The sequence below is a fragment of the Mycteria americana genome, chromosome 9 (genome assembly GCF_035582795.1).
Source record: "Mycteria americana isolate JAX WOST 10 ecotype Jacksonville Zoo and Gardens chromosome 9, USCA_MyAme_1.0, whole genome shotgun sequence".
NCBI lineage: Eukaryota > Metazoa > Chordata > Aves > Ciconiiformes > Ciconiidae > Mycteria > Mycteria americana.
Window position 1 is genome coordinate 36,967,562 of NC_134373.1, and position 22,468 is coordinate 36,990,029.

The 22,468-nt window shown below is 37.3% G+C and overlaps 1 protein-coding gene across 1 annotated transcript in view; it reads right to left on the reverse strand.

The window, feature by feature from the left end:
• DARS1 (aspartyl-tRNA synthetase 1) overlaps positions 1-22,468 on the reverse strand; it is a 44,394-nt gene that overhangs the window by 6,429 nt on the left and 15,497 nt on the right. The window contains exons 5-10 of the mRNA XM_075511484.1: positions 13,599-13,701; positions 12,252-12,332; positions 11,724-11,783; positions 3,634-3,745; positions 1,501-1,635; positions 187-334 (exon numbers count right to left, since the gene is read on the reverse strand). Of these exons, the coding sequence (XP_075367599.1) occupies positions 187-334; positions 1,501-1,635; positions 3,634-3,745; positions 11,724-11,783; positions 12,252-12,332; positions 13,599-13,701 (639 nt within the window). The remainder of the gene's footprint in view (positions 1-186; positions 335-1,500; positions 1,636-3,633; positions 3,746-11,723; positions 11,784-12,251; positions 12,333-13,598; positions 13,702-22,468) is intronic.

Consider the following 22,468-nt stretch of genomic DNA (forward strand, 5'->3'; position numbering starts at 1 on the left):
TAAAAGTCAGGCACAAAGAAATAGTTAAGAACAAAGCAAAAATGTTTGTTTTGAACTTCTGCTGTAAATCAGATTACTAATGATTATCTGACAAGCTGAGGATAAAATGCTCACCCTTTTCATACCACAGTGCAAGAGATCTCAAACAAACGAAGTTGCTTATGAAATGGAAAATGCTCTCATTACCTTTCCTGAAGTCCCTTGAATATCTGCACCAAGGTATCTGCAATCTCATCTACCACTTCATGATAGTGATAGTTAAAAGCCATTTCAATATCCAGACCAACAAACTCAGTCAGGTGTCTGTGCGTATTGGAGTCCTCAGCTCTAAATACTGTAAAATTAAACAACAGAAATTCTAACTGACCTGAAATTATCATTCCATTTTGAAAAATAACACTGACAATCAATCACATCAGCATTTGGATCAGGCAGACAATGCTGTCTTTAGACATGACAATTCTGACTGAAAAACAAAAAGAAAACTAGCTGTCTCAGAGCATCATTTATACCAAAAGTGACAGCATTATTGTAGCTGTGGTGCTCAAAGGATACAAGACAGACAAGAGTTGTAGAGAGGCAGTATCTCTTGTTAGACCAACAGACAGAAGTGGAAAAAACAGATAAGCTTTCAGGCACACAAGAACTTTCAGACTTGAAAACTGCCTTTTTCAGAGGAAATGGACTTGCGCACATGTGTGTGTTCTGGGTTTTTTTTCCCCCAGATATACGAGTCTAATACAAATATGTCTTCCTATAAACCATGACTTATTTCTTAGTAATTAACAAGAAATTTAAGATCTTCTGAATTACTTGCATCTTTTTTTTATTTTATAAGCTGTTACTGATTTGTTTTCCAGCATTTCCAGCTTACGTATCTTTAAGCCTGTCTTTAAGGTCTTAGAAAAAGATGCTGTATTACCACTTAAAGAGGCCGTATCCTATCAGCTTTTGAGAAAGAGAGAGCATGAGACTGGAAATGATTAATTTTTATTTACTGACAGCCCAGTTAAAAGTATGTATTTTCTAAATAAAGTTGTTTGGCACATATACAAGATCAAGGGATAAGTACATGTTAATATGCAATGTGAAGTACATAAAACCTAGCTTGCCTATTTTAAATGCTTACTACTGGGCAACTAAAGGCAACTACGCAACTACTGGGCATGGTTAATAGGAAACTATGGCTTCAGTAATCACAGTGGTGTTCCATGTTTCACTATCTTCATCATATTATCAATTTCCAATACAACCCTATTCTTTCTCCTCGCAGAACAGCAGGGACTGGAGAAGAGTACTCCACCCTTACTTCAGCATTTTAGTTTTGTCCCAGCAACTTCTCTGTCAACTTTACTCCCATTAGTCACCCCAACTGAAATTTGTGTTTGGTAAGTGAAACCATGCAAAGCTTTCAGCGTGCACGTTATCCTATTTGTACCACAACTGCTAAAAGCCATCACTGCACACTTCAGACTTTGGATAAACGAATGCTTTTCTTACCTGGCCCAACGCAAAAAACCTTTTCAAAGTCAGCACATATACACATCTGCTTGTACAGCTGTGGGGACTGAGCCAGGTAGGCACTGCTTTTGAAGTATGATACAGTAAACACATTGGCTCCTCCTTCACTGGCAGCTGAAAAGCAAATGCTTGCAGTAATTATTAAAATAAAAATGTAAAAAGTAAATCAGAGGTAGAATGATAGCCTATTGGTCTTACATTTAGAGATCAGAAGGATTTTTCTTCACAGCATATTAGAGGAAAAAGATATATTTGCATCCATTAATGCTAAGGGAAGTTTTGCATCTCAGGACTGCCACACATTGTCTTGCAAATCTGCAAATTTAGTTGGGGTAGTTTAAAATGTTACTATTCCCAGCTGTCCTTCACCTTAGAGTGAGAACAGCAGAGAATGAATGCTTGTAGCACCACATCTACTTGCAGCCCAACATTTCTGTGGAAACCAATCTTTACCAGTGACGTAGGCCTCCAGGGGTTAACTGCAGAGGCAGAGATGAAAGTGCATATCCTGTTTTGCCAGGACCATCCTCTCTAACTGAAGGTATAAATATCTCTCGGAGCCAAAACTACATTTACCAGAGGACATCTGCAAAAGTATAAAGCTTTTTCTCAGTTTGAGGCAGTTTTCGTAGGTTACCTTGAGAGAATAGGAACCAAGAACACATACATTTGAATCCCTTACTGCAAACTGCCTACCAAAACTATCAGCTGAGTCACATTACCTTTCCATTTCCCAGTGTGCGATATAAGAATTATAGGTGCCTAACTTGCTAAAAAAAGCATGCCAGAGTGAAAGATTAGTTAATAATCTTTGAAAGTTCTAATGTTAAGATAACTCTAGGTAAAGTACTAATTATTATTATTATTACTAACCATTCCACTAAGATTAATGTTTCTTTTCTTTCATTACCACTACTCCCACTGAAATGGTTTCAGTGAATATTTACAGTTATTTTTGAATACAGGTAACTTTTAAAATCTCAAATCTTAAAACAGCTATGATATTTAAATTTGAAGTTTAGTAAGGATTGCATTGACTTAACTTAGTTATTTTTACAAAATATGATCTCATTCAAACAATAGGATGCTTGCTTGCTTGCTTTCAATGGTACACTGCACAGTAAGAATAGCACACTTCCTCAGAGGTCCTACGTAAATAAACTACTTGGGAGTCTTTAGTACTCATGCTGTTTCAACTGTCTGTGTAGGGAAAAAAGTTATCTAATCTTATAGTTCAACGATACTTTCCATGCTGAAAGAGTAGTTGCTTACATGTATTTTGTTAAAAAGCCCTTTTTTTATCTCATTTAAGAGCTGTCTTCAAAAATATAAATATGGAAGTATAAAATTCAGTAGGCAAAATGTATGCATATAATGAATGCACATACAATGAGAATAATACAAATATTCTGCCCTAAAGTAGCATTTTCCATGCGAATGTCTTAGCGACATCAACAAAACCTCAAAGAACACCAGTAAGATGGAGAAAAACATCCATCAGTAAATCAAGTAATTTGACTTTTGAAAACAATACAGCAGATCAACAACAGAACCAGAAGCAAAATCTGCATTTCCAGACTTTTAGTTGGGCTGAAGATGTTATGCCACACTTAGAAAAATGATCTACCACCTTCTATTCAGCCATATGCCCCTTGCCAAAGAAGTGACATCTTGTATATACCATTTTTTTGGTATATACATCATCTTTTATACCATGATATGTTTGTTGTAACTTCTTTATGATGGAAGCTGCTTTTAATCTAAATTAGAGTGGTGGTTTTTTTGATACTGGCAATGGAACTGGCAGTGCTCATCATTGAGAAGACTGATTTGAAGAACAATGCATATGATCAGACATCTGTATTTAACCAAATTAAAACTTTAAATGCACTGCAGAGTACATAAAAGAGGTATATATAATATTTGTCTTGTCATTCTTTTAACATCCAAAGTCAGGAGAAAAGTAAAGAACAACTTTGATACCTGCTAGAAGAAGTTTGCTATGTTGCACCTAAATTAAAAATAGAATTTTATCTTTTTTAAATAAAAAGTTACTCGCTGAGCAACTGTAAAAGAAGCAGACCTGCAGCTGCTGGATCACATATACAATACCTGAAATGATTTTGGGAGTCTGAATTTCCACAAATCCCTTGTGAATAAGAGTTTCTCGGAAAAGCTGACAAATACCAGACTGAAGGCAGAAGATTGCCTGACTAGTGGAGGTCTATAAGAAGAAGATAAAATAATGAATCCTAAGTTAGTTTTTCCTGATTCTGTTACTTTTTCTGCACAGCTGGAAGGACGAATCTCTTCTCTTAGGAACACTTGATTATTGTATTTGCCTAAACAGAGAAAAGTGCAAATCAGTCATTGTTTATTACACAAAAAGAAACAGCAAAGGAAACAAAATTCCTCATTTCAATATATGGCATATTCAGTTATAAAGGAGGCACTATGGTCAATTCAACATTTAAAGAATCACTGATTTATGAGATGTGCTTCTGGAAATAAAGGTTTTATAGTAAGAAATTGAATAAAAACATTAAACCTATTAAAAAGCTTTCAGCACACTGAACTAGAACAGCTGCAGTAATATACAGTGCATGATAAAAGCAAAGCCCTCAATAACTTACATAAGGTAGAAATGTTTGTGTCTATTAAAGGCTACCAAAACCAATGTTTTTCACGTAAAAACACAGCCACATGTTAACCATGTACAACACTGCCACAAAAACATCCCAAAACCACGGTCTAAACTCCCAGCATTTAAAACAGTCCACATAACACGTGATCATATGAACTGCCATTCTTCTGTCTTTTCAAAATTTACTCTGAAAGTACATTTAGCTGAAAACAAAAGTAGATTTAGCTGAATTGATGATCATCTTTTTGTTTATGTACGTGACACAGTTAAGCTACTTATCTGGTTAGCAAATACCTACACTAAGTGTTCCTGTAACACTCTTGGGCTTTAGCACGAAGAAAAAAAAAAACCCCTACTGAATGCTGAAAACACTGCACTACGTCAACACTGAACCCATATCTGATTTTCGGCTTGCAGTGTTTAAGACCTGACAGTTAGCAACCTAGAAGCGTATATAAAACCTAACGAATTCTTGCAAACAACTAAGAGAACGGTTCTTTACGACAATCTGCGTCATAGCACTGTTTACTTCTCCTTTCTGAAAGGTACCCAACTTTTCAGTTAGGGTAAGAGCAGCCTTGTGGGCTTTTTCACATGACTCCTACCAAACCACAAAACAAAAAACCCCCAACCAAAACAAATTATACAAGCACCCAAATTTAGACAGTCAGTCAGTAGATACATTGAAATAAAGCTACATCCATCATCTCTGCAAGATAAAGATACCATTTCACTGAAAAACCAAGAGAGAAATCTTTAATAATACTGCAGATCTGTAGTAATCTGGAGTTATTTGCAATTTTAGCTGACCAATAAAATACCTCAGGAGTGTAAGTGGTTGAGACTAGTAAATAATAGCTAGCAGCTCTCACTGCCTGATAGCATTACCCACAGCCGCTACTCCCGCTACTTTCAAAATGAAGGAAATGAGGTTTTGAGCAACAGTCACAAAAGTACCCTCAAACTTTTTCACCTTTTTTACATGGGTCTCTCAGAATCAGACATATACTAAGACTTAGCCTGAGTTCTGGGCATAATTTGACAGTGTTACATCAAAGCACCAGGATGATTCAAAGGGATATTTTCTTTTCTTTTTTCTTAACGATCTCCTACTTAGAAGCTGAAAGACATTTTCCAAGAGATGACAACTTAAACAGTCACATTTGGGTTTACCAATACAGTTTTTGATAAACTAGACAAATTTCTAAAAATGCTGAGAGACAAAATGTGTAACATTTATTTAAAGTGGGATAGTAACAATGCCTCCCGTACCCTTCTGATGAACCAACACCAGTTTTGTGCCAGAGCAGGTAAGAATGCAGTCCTAAGTCATACAGTCCTAGGAAAAAGAAAAATGGTTGCTAAACCCAATCTGAAAGCAATTACTTGGTCTGACACCTGAAAGTGTGCACAGAAACACAGCCAGTCAATAACTAACACAGATCTCTACTAACAATAGTTCATCAGATAGTAACTCCTCCAGGCTTTAGTGAGGATGCAGAGCAAAGACTCTGTCTTCCTAATCCCATCTATAATGATAAATTATACTTAAAAAACAGTATTTATGAAAACAGCCAAATTCACAGATCTGGACACCGAAGCTTTTCTTTAACTACAGACCAAGGAAAGAACAAGCAGCAATTCTCCATACCTCAAATTAGATCTGACAAGACCACTCTTCTTTCTACCAAAGGTGGCTGAGTTTCAGTGCCCATTCATTCAGAGACTGCCAACAAGGATAACTGTTGAGAATTTGTGATATTGCAGTCTCCTTGTAAGAATTAAACAGGCCAACAAGACATTTGAGATAAGCACCTAAAGAACTGCAACTGTCAACATGCAGTGGAGTCAAATGGATGACCTCAAAAGTTTCATGTGCCACTACAACTTTCCAAAGATTTTGAAGATTATTCTGTGTCTACACATGGAGCAAAACTTTTCAGATTTAATTACATCCTTTGCACTGGTATAATGTTTAGGACAAAAAGAGAGTGAATTTATCTGAATAAAATAATTCAAGCTGTTGTCCTGTCTTTAACTGAGATGCTGGTATGTATTTTACCATGTTAGGTACAATGGTAGGTAACACGGTTACCATCTGAACTACCACACTTAGGTACAACACAGCAAACTAAAGACAGAGACAGCTGTCAAAATGCACTGATTTTTACCTTTGCCTTAAAAAACCTTTGCCATGGCATTCTTTTCCTGTAGTGTTTACTCTAATATGAACTCTTCCACATATATATTGGCAAACTATCTTATCTGAGACTATGGCAAAGACAGTAAATACTCGAAGGAGTAAGAGTTAAGCAGAATCAGAAACAAACTGATGCCACTTAAATACTGTTGCAGTTAACAGTGTTAATGTTTTAACTTGGTCTGCAGAGTTGATTTTACAGGAAAACTCATTATTTTTAATAATCACCTTTGTTATAGACAGCAGAAAAAATGTTTAGCTAACAATGCTGAAATATGAGTTTTGCTCATAACCTCACTCTAATTTCACCTGTGTGTTTATTATTTAAATGCCACAAAGGAAAATATTAATAATAGAACAGAGCGTATTTTAACACTATAAAGCAAGATTATAAAAACAATTATCACGTTTTATTCAGTATAAGCTGCAGTATTAGAATAATCATAGCCATGTAAGTTGCCAGAGACCAACAAATGTGTTTCAATAGAATTGAGGGCAGTTAACACCTTATGTGATCATATCTCAAAGATATGCGACTGAGGCACAGACATGCAGAGTTGTGAAGTTTTCTTTTTACTCTCACATCAGCTGTAGCATTTGTTCCACTCTCACCTCAGTTTTGCTTTTCTGTTCACCTGCTGTAACTACCTATCTTCCACCATGAACAATCACTAAATACATGAAGTGGGCTAAATAAAAAGGGAAAATAATGCAATCTATATTCTTTTAAGTAATATACGTTATTTTAAATAATGTAAATAATTTTGCAATTCCTCTGCTATATATATGAGCAATGAAGTTCTTGCTAGGAAGTAGGATTTACGTTAAATAACAGTTTTTTAACCCCAAAGTGACTGAAGTCAACTTTTATTCAAATTTCAATATTACTTATAGTACAAGAAGAAGATACGAACATGAGGTTTGTTGTCTAAATGACTGGGACTGTGTTATGTCTTCACCACCCAGTCACTACCCACAACAAAATAAACTGTACATCTGCTTGTTCATTACAGCTTGAATTCAGTCAGGAAAAACACAGCTTTTGCAATGAGTAAATTGAATTCAACACAATGAAATCAAGCTTGAAGTAATCAAGTATTTTGAAAAAAACTGCATTAAGATCAGCATACAGTTGGATTATCATATAACATAGTCTGACATCCATAAAGTACTAGAGCTACAGTTTAATGTTTATGCTCTACCCTGAGCAGTTTAAACAGGATAATATTGACCCTAAAAAGACTATGCTTTGGTCTCAATGAGCTGTGCACTAGCAGACACAATTATAGCATCAGGACTGCAAAATGCATATAATTCAAGTCAAATTTGGACAGATACTGTTAAGATAAAAACCCTGCTGGACATCAAAAATAAGCCAGAACAAGGACATCAGTCAGGTCCATTGTTAAAACTTGATGAACCTGAATTGATATTTTCTTCAGAGGAAGACATACTAAGAAGCAAACCCCAAAAATCAGTGTTTCACTTGTTGTCTTTTCTTCATTGTTTTTCATCTACCACAGATCTTCATGAAACATGGTTTCTGTAGGTGTTTTTAGAGACATGGAAAGTCTACAAATCACTGAATACTTCAGTTAAACTTAAGAACAGCAGAAAAGTAAAGATTTAAAAACACGATCAGTGCTCCAATTTGCCTTTTTTAATTGTTCCAATAAAGGAAGAGCAAATCAAACAATTCTAGAATCAACTGTTTTGACTTTCATTAAGCTATCATGAAAAATAGATACTTAGGTCAACAGCGGTTTCCTCACAGTTACCTGTGGTTATGTGAAAGAAAATCTGGTCTATACAAGGACTCTTCCTTCTTCTTACCAGCTTTCTTGTCTCTAAACCCCCAATTTTTCTACTCCACAAGTACGTGATCTGTATTTTACAAGTTAACCCATCAGGAACAGATTAATTCTTCCTCAGTCATCACTCCTTGGAAAGGATTTTTAAAATGCCTCCACCCTAAATAATCACCATTTTCCCTCCAAACATCAGAATAACAACTACAGCAATAGTTGGCATTTAAGTACTTCCCATCCCTAACCTCAGAAAAACTACCAGACTCCTCTGGAAGATCTTTGTCAGCAACCAGAATGCAAGATTGTTAAAAATACAGTGCACTATTCAGCCTATTTTCACATGTACACAAAAATGGAAGTCTTGCAATCTTTGCATAATACTTTGCATATGGCATCTCCACTAATGTAATTTCCTTATTATTAATCACACTCCTTCTATTGCATCATAATCAAACTCTCCTTGGTATACATCATAGCTGGATGGAGTGATGCCATTTTTGGAAATCCAGCCCCTTTCATTCATGCAATAACTGAGTTTCACTCAGCTCCACTTTATCATGATTTGGCCCTACCCAATGAACTCATTGGTTAATCACTGCTTAAAATTAGTTGAACTACTTAACTACTTTAAAGACTGTATTTAAATGGACAAAAATAATTTTAATTCCATACTAAGGACTTTTTTTAGTCTGAGTCTATTCAAGATCGATTCATTTAGTTTGTTAACTCTTTCTCAAAAAAATAGTGTCTCTCTTTTTGATGTTTGATGACCTCCTCGTTCCTTAAAAAACTGGGGCACTGAGGAAACCAGAACTAGATGGTACATATATCTGTGGTTGGACTTCCTCCCACACTTGTAATAGGGACAGATCATCACAGCATCTCTATTAGAATTCTGTTAATTCTATTCTGTTAACATTTCTTCCCTGCTGCCCACGATTTCATTTTCCTAGAAAGAAGAGATATGGGAGAGCAGTGGCTAACAATGGTTTCAGGTATCTCTCTGAGCTTTCAACACATCATGTCTTCTAATCCTCCTTAGAACGTGCCTACTTATGCAGTGCATTTGAAACACTATGGGCTCCCTGAAGTCCCATTTGTACTACAGCTACAGTCTATGTAACCAAATTGCTACTTTTTGGGTTTTTCTTTTTTTTTTTAGTTATTTTGAAGGACAAACTGTCCCTGCTCTTGTGATTCCACTGCATACAGTGCTTAGGATGTGCGCATATATGTAAGTGCATGTATTCCCACTGGGATTTCCCCTTTCTCCATTAAATACCTTTTCTGCTTATTCAGTTCTCTTTTTAAAAAAACAGGTCAAAGTAACACATAATTATTTAAAATCTTCTTTTGCACAAGCAAAGCTCCTGAAGAACAAACAAAGCAAACTTATGAATAAGCATGAGCCTACTGTTCCAAAATAATCTGCTTTTAATAATCTGAAACAAATAATGAAATGTACAACAGAAGAGACACAAATTTTTCCCGTACATAGGAGGAAGGCAAGATAGACACCTAAGCCTAATCAAGGGAAAGATGTGGCCAGGTTACATCCAGCCATGGGTGCATGCAGAGGATGAGACATAAGGCACTGAAGTACTGAGATTTGACACTTCATCCTTCCATCAATTTTGTAAAAAGTTAGCCTGAATTCCTCTTTAGCATGGAATTGCTGTTTAGCAGCACACTGCGGCAGCTGTTGGAGCTAAGGAGAAAAATAGCTTCTGTAGAAGGCAGAGTTAAGGTTCAGACCTCAAAACAAGGTGCCAAACATTGCTGAATAAATGGTGTACCAACAATGGTTGGGACATATAAGTTCAAAAAGGTTATAGCAGCACCCACTTAGCTCACCAGCTGTACCCTCCAGGCAGAATACTGACAACTAATGTTCCATTACTATACTGGAGGAGATATACAAGAAGTATTGGGAGTCCTGCTGGACTACTGAATGCGTACAGGCACAGAATAATTTTAGCCTACCCCTTTCTGTTCCATCTCTGGTGTTTCTTCTGGCATTACAGTCTTCCTTCTTTTTCCACTACTATATACCTTCTTAGGTTTTACTCTGCAGATGCCCTCAACCGAATTACAGCCAAGGATACTTTCATGCCATTATTTTCAGCTAGTATTTTTAAGTGTTATTTTCTTTTGTATTGCTTCTCTGTTCTCTTTGGGGTTCATGGCTCTATCCAGTTTATTATACAGGTATTTCATTAATTCAATGGATTTTCTTAAGTTTCTCTGGAGTGCTGTTGGGTATTTTTCTTCATCACCAGAAGTTCAAGTAAAACTTGCACTTTGAGCATCCCAGAGTTCTCCCTTCAATTTAGTACACTGCCTTACCACTACCATAAGCTGACGATCCTTTAAATGATTTTCACTTTCAACCATTAGTATAGAATTCTTTTCAAAGGCTTAATTTAAGACACAGATAAAGAAACCAATATAATGAGTTACTGAGTATCCTGAAAAGTAATCACAAATTGAAGTTGCTCAGTATTATACATAAGATCTAGTAAAAAGCAATTAACCTTGGTCCAAGTAAAACAATTTGCACAAGTAGTTTTAGTTGCTGAAATAAGGAGATCAGATGTTCAAATGCTTTCAGCATCTCAGTGCCAGAACTTTTCCATATTTTTCAATAAATAACTGACTTTTTTGTTTTATTTCCCAGGTCCATAGATTGATTTACTGAGAAACTGCCATTATCAGAACTTTGAAGGCAGTACTAGATACACCCTAAAATGAGCTAAGCACACTCTTCATTCAATGAAAAGTTAATTAAAATTTTATTGTGGAGAGCCCAATATGGGAAAAGGCCCGAAAGCCTCATGTCAATATGAAGTTAGTTACTTACACGCTTAGCATTAGCTGCTGTTTCATTAAAAAAGAAGAAAAGTTCTGTAAGTGATTTAGTGGATAGTTTTTTGCTGCTGATCAGAAAGAGTAAATATTTGGGAGGTATATGAATTCACAGAAAGCTGTGTCTCTATGACCTGGATGAAGAAAGGTGTTGGGGGGGGAGGGGGAAGATAAAAAGATATGAATGCTGTGAAAGAAACAAAGAGAATGAGATCGGTATCATGGCCTGGTACAACTTCACTTAAGAGATGTGCATTACAGCACCTCAATTACACGTTAAATTCAAAACTTCCATCTTATACTTCAAAACTGAGCTCTTACTACAGTTTTTGGGTATCAAAGACTACATTTGAGAAGAAGTGTTGTCTCTAAATTGTCCCTATTCAGTCACCTTTGACTTTGTAAATAAAAAAACCCAGATGTACACAGCCACATGCCAAATCCTAAATGTTCACCTTTAAACTACTAATAGATGTTTTTTGATTAATGTCAGGAAAGGTGAACATTTAGGATGAAAAAATCCTGTGTTTTCACAATGCCACTCACAAATAGAAAAACATGTTGCTTAGTTTTCCTCTGGCCAACAATATATTTCCATCAAATCCACAACTTTTATTGCTTCATGGATTAGAAATGCGAAGAACAAACACTTGCAGGCAAGCATGCAACACAGCACGGTCCTTACCCTCAGATCAATGACTCTGTTGTCCAGTCTTGTATCTTGGTTTACAGTAGCTCTTCCATCCTAAACAGTTGTGCAAAAATACATAATTAATACATATACCTCCAAAAAAACCCCCCACCCGACAAAACAAAATCAATGGAGAAAAACATCCTTTGGATAAGAGCCAAGGGCTACTTCTAAGTTCAGTAGAATTTCTAGATCATTCTAGAAAGAACATACAGCAAATTGGCAGCATAGCAAAGCTTAAGGTGTAATTTCTCCCAGAGATCAAACGCAGAACCCAACTATGAGGATCCAGAAGACATGCACGCAAAACTGCAAACCCTCTGGTTTTGACCTTCTACTGCTGTTCAGCAGACATCAAAGCTATAGAGATTTCTAACACAGTTCTGGATAACATAAAGGAAGTAAGTAAAATGCAAGCCTAACAAACCCCCAAAATCACTGCATTAAGGAAGTTGCCTGGCTTTCATGCTTTTGTTCAATTACAAAGACAATAATAAGTATTTGAGGATGCAAAGTTTTCACCTCCTCTCCTTCCACTTCTGGCCGAACAGCATCATCCAGCTGTAAGGGCAGTCGGGGTTCAGCTAAACTGATCACATAGATCTGAAATTGAGACAGGAACAGAAATAGCATGAGACTCAGCTCAAAAGGAGGTGTGATTTACAAAAGGTTATTTCTGGCATAGACTTGAAACAGTGTTTGCATAGGCTGTTAGCTGTAAGACTGTGATTTTATTCAAATACTTGAGATATACGAGTGCATTCTCATGACAATACTGGAAGTGCTTAGTTCTTATTTTCCTTTTGAAAGATTAAAAATATCTTTTTTTCTTCTGGGAAGCATTGCGTTGGGCAAGTACACACTGCCTGAGGGACAAGCCTATTGGCATGAATGCCAGGTCTGAAACTACTAGATTTCACAGAGTTTTAGGTTCTGATTCCAGCAAGATCATCCTGTTCTTCTCATTGTTAATGTATTATTTTACTTATCATCTGATTATATCTGAAAGAGCCATTTCAGATTGAAAATTTATGAGATACCTAAAATACAATCAGGGAATGAAAAACACCTTGCCTTGCCTTACAGTCTAGTCAGAGGTGAGTGCATTTTATATTCTTTCACAAAAATCAATCATATGATAATCTGCACATATATTAAAACATGTTTCTTCAAAATCTGCAGATTTTCCCCAATGCTGTTAGGTAAAATTTACCTTACTGCTATAACTATACTGTACTCTACTCTTGAGGTGACTGTGTTTCAGCTGTATTGTAGGCACACAGTTTGGTTGAAAACCTTTAAAAGGAAAGGATATTACATAAAGGTTTAAATAGGCTTTCTATTTAAACAAATTACAAAGTTGCACTTCCTCCAGCCCTACAGCACAAGCTACAGGAATTTTAGATTTCAAGAGCTTCCATACTGTTAAGCCAGTGCTTTACTTTCGCTGAGAGTTACGTATTCCATTCCATTGTACTTAGGGGAAGATTGTAACTTTCTGATAAAGAAGAAACTTCTGACTTGCATTTAAAAAGAAGCAGACTTTTTATTACAGTATCTGCTGCAGTTAAGAATCAAAAACTAAAATTACAAGTATTCCTAACCAAATTATTCTAGTGAGATACTTCATTTTACTTGGTACTGTAATTCAAATGGCAGATAAAAATAGGAAATTCTAAAAATCAAATCTCTTAAAACCAGAAATGTTTCATGTTTACATATGATACATTGAAATTTGCAGTTTAAAGCAGTTCATATCTCTGGTATGGAACTGCTTACTGACAAAGTTTATATATGTAGATAGACAGACAGCCTAGACAGATAATCTCTCAAACAACTAACCAGTGCTCCATTTGCTCAAAAATTTACCCTTTGAACATGAAGCTCAACATCTTGCTGAGTACAACCTCCGATTTTCTGATGTGCTTTCCTCACAACGCCTTCTACATCCACAATGCTCTCTTTGTTGATGCTGTCAATAAAGATAGGATAGGAGGCTTAGTAAATTTCATTGCATACTGCACCAGACTCAGTACTGAGCACTAGGATGTTCATGTACTGTATGAACTGCTGGAACAACAAAACAGAGTTAAGGATTTAGGTAAAGTTACTTATTACATATATAATAACTGAGTAATGAAGGACTTTGCTAAAATATTCCCAGCCACAATAAATTCAAACTGGGATGGAAGACTTGGGAGGGCAAGAATTATGATTAAGCTTAGTGCTCGCTCGTTCTTTGAGTGTGTATACATAAACTGACAAGTTGCACAGTTCTTTTTCTAGGCCACATAAACTCTTGTATGTGTCAGCGGATGCAACTATCTGAAAGATGTGTCTTAACCAGCAGAACAACAAACTGAAAGGAAGTCCTAGATCTGGAGGGGAAAACGAAAACTGATTGAGCTTGTTTAAACTACATGACTTGTTACTGAAAGATGCAAGATGCTTGTAAGTCATTTTTCTATGATGGGACATCTTAATTGCTCTCCACTAACAGTCACTAATAGTACATTAAAACACCATATAACATCTTGAAAGCCTTCCAAAAATATGATGTGAAGTATGTGTGCTATAAGCAAACAATAACAAAAGCCTCAAGAGTCATAGGTGAGAAAATAATTTGTATGAGCAGTTTTTATTTAGGTATTTAAGGTACTGGACTTTAAACAAGTAATTTTCTACAGATAATCTCACCCCCACTGGAAATATATTTTCACTCTGTCTCTTTGCTAGCCTGCTTACAAAAGGCCAAATATCAGAAAATATTTCTTTCTTTTTTACGAAAAATAACTGTTACAATTAATTTTATCTTTCACTTCTCAGGCCTTCTTGAGAAGACTGGAAAGCACTTTATGTACATCACTTGACCACATAAGCCCTTAGAAAGCAGGAAAATAGCAGGCCCACAATTTAACTGCAAATAATAAGAGGTGAGCAAGGATGTCATCAGACAAGCTGGCCATTACTGATCTCGGTAAAGCAAAGAGCAATTAACAGTCTTCAAGTTTACAAGGTTGGCTTTTTTTTTTTAGTAAGACCCCTCTCCATGCCCCAAAAGACCCAACCCACAAAACCCATACGGCTAAGTTGGAAGGTGGTGAGATAAGTATTTATATGCACAGGAGGCATTACTGAGGGTCAGTAACGCCCAGTTAAAGGAGGTAAGGACAGAATACAAGCAGATACAAGCTACTGCTGATGGTAACTATAGTCCTAATCATTTCCAGCCGCATTAGTTTACCTAGCACCGCCTGGAGTAAGTCAGTCTAAGAGCTGTGAACAAAATCTAGGTATTCTAGCCCTACAGTCTTTTTGTACAGCTACAGTAAAACCACGTGAGAAACTTAATCAGGATTGAGAAGTTTCTCTTTAGAATTATCTATGTTTGGAATTATTCATTCTCTCACATTTTTAAAGTAGGATTTACCCAGCTAAACAATTAAGTTTATCTCAGAATCACAGAATCATATAGGTTGGAAAAGACCTTTAAGATCATTGAGTCCAACCGTAAACCTAACACTACCAAGACCACCACTGTACCATGTCCCTAAGTACCTCATCCAAACGTCTTTTAAATACCTCCAGGGATGGGGACTCAACCACTTCTCTGGGCAGCCTGTTCCAATGCTTGATAACCCTTTCAGTGAAGAAAAATTTCCTAATATCCAGTCTAAACCTCCCCTGGTGCAACTTGAGGCCACATCCTCTTGTCCTATCACTTGCTACCTGGGAGAAGAGACTGACCCCCACCTCTCTACAACCTCCTTTCAGGTAGTTGTAGAGAGCGATAAGGTCTCCCCGCAGCCTCCGCTTCTCCAGGCTAAACAACCCCAGCTCCCTCAGCCGCTCCTCATAAGACTTCTGCTCCAGACCCTTCACCAGCTTTGTTGCCCTTCTCTGGACACCCTCCAGCACCTCAATGTCTCTCTTGTAGCAAGGGGCCCAAAACTGAACACAGTATTCGAGGTGTGGCCTCACCAGTGCCGAGTACAGGGGCACAATCACTTCCCTAGTCCTGCTGGCCACGCTATTTTTGATACAAGCCAGGATGCCATTGGCTTTCTTGGCCACCTGGGCACACTGCTGGCTCATATTCAGCCAGCTGTCAACCAACACCCCCAGGTCCTTTTCTGCCTGGCAGCTTTCCAGCCACTCTTCCCCAAGCCTGTAGTGTTGCATGGGGTTGCTGTGGCCCAAGTGCAGGACCCTGCACTTGGCCTTGTTAAACCTCATACAACTGACCTCGGCCCATCGATCCAGCCTGTCCAGGTCCCTCTGCAGAGCCTGCCTACCCTCCAGCAGATCAACACTCCCACACAACTTGGTGTCATCTGCAAACTTACTGAGGGTGCACTCGATCCCCTTATCCAGACCATTGATAAAGATATTAAACAGAACTGGCCCCAACACAGAGCCCTGGGGAACACCGCTTGTGACCGGCCGCCAACTGGAGTAAACTCCATTCACCACCACTCTTTGGGCCCAGCCATCCAGCCAGTTCTTTACCCAGCGAAGAGTACACCCCTCCAAGCCATGAGCAGCCAGTTTCTCCAGGAGAATGCTGTGGGAAACCGTGTCAAAGGCTTTACAGAAGTCTAGATAGACAACATCCACAGCCTTTCCCTCATCCACTAGGCGGGTCACCTTGCCGTAGAAGGAGATCAGGTTGGTCAAGCAGGACCTGCCTTTCCTGAACCCATGCTGGCTGGGCTTGATCCCTTGGTTATTCTCTACATGCTGTGTGATAGCACTCAGGATGATCTGCTCCATCAGCTTCCCTGGCACTGAGGTCAGGCTGACAGGCCTGTAGTTCCCTGGGTCCTCCTTTTGGCCCTTCTTGAAGATGGGCGTCACATTAGCTAATCTCCAGTCAGCAGGGACATCCCCAGTTAGCCAGGACTGCTGGTAAATGATGGAAAGGGGCTTGGTGAGCACTTCTGCCAGTTCCTTCAGTACTCTTGGGTGGATCTCATCAGGCCCCATAGACTTGTGAGTGTCTAAGTGGTGCAGCAGGTCACTCACCATTTCCCCCTGGATTATGGGGGCTCCATTCTGGTCCCCATCCCTATCTTCCAACTCCAGGGGCTGGGTACCCAGAGAACAATTGGCCCTGCTATTAAAGACTGAGGCAAAGAAGGCATTAAGTACCTCAGCCTTTTCCTCATCCTTGATCACTGTGTTCCCTCCCCCATCTACGAGGGGCTGGAGATTCTCCTTAGCTCTCCTTTTGCTGCTAATGTATTTGAAGAAGTGTTTTTTGTTGTCTTTTACAGCAGCAGCCAGATTGAGCTCTAGCTCAGCTTTGGCCCTTCTAATTTTCTCCCTGCACAGCCTTGCTACACCTTTGTAGTCCTCCTGAGTTGCCTGCCCCTTTTTCCAGAGGTCATAGACTCTCCTCTTTTTCCTGAGTTCGAGCCAGAGCTCTCTAGTCAGCCAGCTATCTTTTTAGCTGATGAGGGACACTTAGCTCTCTTCTCTGATAAAGCCCGAGTGGCACGATCCAGAAGCAGCTGAGATAGAAGCGTTGCCAAGTGTTACCAAGTGTTGCCAACTATGACTGCTTGCTTGCCCTGCTTTCTACTATTCCTGAAGCATCCATATCAGCCCTAAAAAAAGCTAGATGGATCTTTCGTCTAACCTGGGACAAACTTTTTAATGTTATAAAGCTGAGTTTAAATTTAAGTTATCCAACAGAATTTTTGAATAAAAATTATCTAAGTTTTGAAAAATCTGATGGTATTACAAGTAACAGTGGAAAATTCAAGCATCAAAATTCTCAAAACCTAACAGCATCACTATAAGTAAATTACAAGTAACTGAAAAAAGCCAAATTTGAGCATTTTAGTTGATTACACTATTTCTTTGATGGTAATACTTTCAGGTGATAGAACTCATTGGCAGCTGCTCTAAAAGTTATACAGACCATGGTGCTTCATATGCTTGATTTGCTTAACCATTAGGTAATTCCACATACTGCATAAAATTTGTGAATAGTATGTTTTTCTGGTACATTTACACTTTAAAAGAGCTGCAGTTGCTCAAATCAGTATAGTGAACAAATGACTAAATTTGTACAAAGCAGAGGTTGACAGTAGGCTTTAAATCCAAATTCATTTAGTTAAGGGTGAGCCTCCATTCATCTCCATTATTTAAGCAGAGGCAACAAATTCAAGACAGAAAAGAAGAAATGACACTAAGTGCTTAGAAGTACACCCTATTACAAAATTATTCTGTTTAAAACTCCCTAAAAAGACTGAGGCAGCAATACAATGCTTTGGATGCAAGAGAACATGATGATTAGAAACGCACAGAGAATATATAATGCTAAAAACTATTTTAGGCATAACTATGGCGTAACTATGAATTCCCTTTGCTTTTTAAATAAGTGAATGTTTAAAAAGAATAAAAGTTTTACTCTTGTGCTAACTTTTTTTCCCCTAAACAGTTCTCCTCTATTTTTCCCCGTTCCTTTTTCATGTCAACATTCTGGCAAATGACCAGAAAACACTACTAATGACACCAATAGCAGTGTCTTAATTGAAAATATAAGTTTCTAATCTGCTGAATAAAAGCCCTCTCTCTAATAATTGCAAATAAAAATAATGTTTTAAACTTATTGAAGCAAATTCTCTGCACAGTGAAAAAGAAAATAATAGTTAAATGTAAACGTGTTGTATGATGGATTCATAATCAGATTACTGATCCCATGGCTGAGAACTGGTGTTAGTGAAGTCATTACAGAGCTTTGATCAGAACATGCATGGAATTCAAGACATGCAGAATGGTATCAGTTTAAAATCCAGGAAGACACTGACTTTTACATCATTGTAACTGTAATATTGCTTTGCAAACTTGCATAACACAACTTTCAAACTTGGCACTTGTGATTAAATGTGGGTTTTTTCCTCTCTCTCTCTAAAGTGGAGTTTCAATTAAAACGGCATGTTTCTTGGTCTGGAACACACTTTAAAACTGTAACATCCCTTAGCCATTAAATTTGCCATAATTTTAAGATTTATTTCAACTCAGTTCCTACCTATGTAGATCCCTGTATCCAAATATGCATATAAATGCCTGGGCACACAAAAGTACTACCAAGTTTTCTACTGCATATGACCATCTTTGTATTTACAAACGTTCATCATCTACTCTAAAATTTAATTTGATAATTAGAAAATATGCATTTGTTCATTCAGACTACATATCTAATCTGATATGAAAGTAAAAACTCATGTTTTGAGTTCTGTTTGAACCATGCTCAGCAAGATCTAGTGCTGGAAAAATCTGAAGTCCCTAACATAATGCATCAAATTTAAATTACAGAAACCTAGAAGGTGCTGCTTTGATCCCAACAGGTAATTCCAAGAATGTTACTGAAATGGTAATTTCAGTTCAAGTTACAACAAGAAACAAGATGCTTTAATTAAATGCTGGTAACTACAGCAAAGTTACCTCTGCAGCAGCAGCACTAAGTCATCTAGGTGATTTTTTGGTAAAATTCCCCTGGGTAATAAAAAAAACCCAAACAAACCAGAAAAAGTGAACAAGTAGCAGAAAAGCATGCCAAAGCTATCACCATTTCCATTAAAAACAACAATATTTCTAACTGTAATTAATATTACAAAGGACTAGAAACTAAATTAGGATGCATGATGCATTAAGACAAGACAGATGACATCTTTGTATTGTTTAATACTCAAAGAAGCTATTTTAGTAATAGATTCATAAAGTCCAATGCTAAAAAATTCCTCTGTATAGCAAACTGCTTCTTTATATGTAATATTCCTTCCAAAAAATCAAGACTATAATTACTAAAATGTCTACTAGATGCCTTATGTCCCTCTTAATCATCTGCATGTCTATTAGCCAAGACTTTCTCTTTTAACCACAGGATTGCATTATTGCAGTCTGTATGACAACATCTTTCATCAACAGCTTCATGTTGCAAGCTGAACCCCTTGCGGGCCTCCCTAAGTGAATCACAATCAACATTTTCTTGATCAAAAGTCTGAAGGATTGGAAGAAACTTGGTTATTTATAGACTTTAAACAGAAAATGTTTTACTTAATGGAAGCATCTATACTTGTTCAGACACTTTCTTGTTTTTTCTTCAATGCTGTTTTCTGTAAGCAGACTGCACAAATTATTACATTAATACATTATTAAATCTAGAAATATTAAATAATTGTCATAAAACATAATAATCAATGATCTTTTATCTGAATGTCAGTGAAAGCTGAAGGCAATAGAGTTTACTTTGAAAAAATGAGTTCACTTTGTAAACAGTTGAAAGTATAAACATTTTATACTCAACTCAGTAAGAGCAACTGTAATACTGTCTGCACAAATACAGTAAGTATCCATTAAGCTCTCTGAAAGGGGAGTTAACTGACATTGTACACATGAAGACCAGGTAAACATCTATTCTTATTATCTTCATTCTAAAAATATAATAATCTGTTTCCTGTATCAACATTCTAACACCTGGATGAACCTGGATATTTTCTGGGGAAAAAAAAAGCCTATCTTCTTTTAAAGATTTTAAGTAACAAAATCCACTACACATTTTTAATCATTATCGCTGAAAAAAATTCCACTTTATCTCCCTTCCGAATCTACCTAGCTTCAGCATCTGTTCATTGCATCTTGTCATACCTTTGTATCTGCAAAGTAAAGAATCTTCCATTGGCAGAAAATCTTCTTGCATAAGTACCATCAGACTGGGATTTACATTACTTACTAATTTCTCTTGGGTAGAATAAAGAGTTTTCTTTAGTCTCACAGGAAGGCAGATTTGCCCAACTGCATATCATTTCATCTTGCAGCTTCACCATCAACCTTTTCCAATTTGACATATATTCAGACACAAAGACAACAAAAGCGGACAAAATATTCCAGAAATGGTCTAATGACTGGCATGCATTACATTAATGGCATTTTATTCCTCTTTTTCAAAACTCAGATCTCCTAGCATAGTAGGTAAGAAAACTGCATGGACTCCTGTTAAGTCAGTTATCTATCATGATTTCACATTTCTCATCACTTCCTTTCCTACATATTAATCCTGAACATACACAAAATCTGAACTAATGATCACAAAGGTACAAATTCACACTGAAGAGCATTGAAGTCATTATTCTAAATGAACCCTGTTTACTATATACTCCTAGCCCCTAGTTTACCACTCCAATTTCTGTGTCACCAGCAAACTTAACAGCTGCGATTTGACATTTTCTTCCAGATCACTGATATAAAAATTAAACAGAAATGGATAAAGAAAATATTTCTGCAATATCCAGCAGTTTTCCTGGTATTACCAATTTATCTAGCTGATGAACTTATGTCTATTTTTCTATATTGTGAAGTATTTTCATACAGGTTAACCCATGGTTTTGGGTTTTTTTAATTTTTATCTCTTTTCTGGATTTTCATTCTCTAGCCTACTATAAAGAGCCATTGTCCTGGTTTTGGCTGGGATAGAGTTAATTTTCTTCCTAGTAGCTGGTATAGTGCTGTGTTTTGGATTTAGCATGAGAATAATGTTGATAACACACTGATGTTTTAGTTGTTGCTAAGTAATGCTTACACTAGTCAAGGACTTTTCAGCTTCCCATGCTCTGCCAGGTGCACAAGAAACTGGGAGGGGACACAGCCAAGATAGCTGATCCGAACTGCCCAAAGGGCTATTCCATACCATATGGCGTCATGCTCAGTATATAAAGCTGGGGAAGAAGAAGGAAGGGGGGGACGTTCAGAGTGATGGCGTTTGTCTTCCCAAGTCACTGTTACGTGTGATGGAGCCCTGCTTTCCTGGAGATGGCTGAGCACCTGCCTGCCAATGGGAAGCAGTGAATGAATTCCTTGCTTTGCTTTGCTTGTGTGCATGGCTTTTGCTTTACCTATTAAACTGTCTTTATCTCAACCCACGAGTTTTCTCACTTTTACTCTTCTAATTCTCTCCCCCATCCCACTGGGCGGAGGGGAGTGAGCAAGCGGCTGGGTGGTGCTTAGTTGCCAGCTGGGGTTAAACTACAACAGCCATCAAGTCACTACCTGAGCGAGGGCACGTTGTTTGGGCAGCTAAATTAGAATCTGTTAACCACCTCTCCCAACTGCTATATCGTATCACGTCGCTATGGTAGCGGGGGGGGGGGGGGGGGGAAGGCTCAATGCTGATACAAAAAAAAGAGAAAGAAAACCAAAACCGACCACACCCAATACTTTATGGAAAAAAAAGTAGGTTGATAAATTACTAATTACACCACTTGGCACCTCTGCTGGCTGAAAGAGACAATTAAGTCTTTCTCTTATACAGCATCCCTTGCAGGATTACGCTGATTTTTTTTTTTTTTCTGATGAAAGACATAAGAAGAACTCCACAGCTGCCAATCCAGTATCTCGACTGGCTCTATGTTGTTGGCTATGTGTGTTTTGAAAGTTCAACTAGAAATTTTTCACAGTTAAACGCACAGAAATTTCTTTGTAAAACTGAGTTGAACCAGTATTAAGTATCTTTCACTAAAAAGAACTCACATTCTTACGATAATGGAGATAATTAGTATATGAGTGTTGCTAGACCACAGAAGGTTATGAAAGTTCTTGGTTTCCATGTGCCAATATCTAAAAGAGGAACTGGTTTGTCTATTATTTATGAAAATTTGTAAAAAAAAAGCTCATGATTTAATCAGTTCATATTAAAAATTCAAGATCCAGAATTTCACAAACTATTTTAAAGA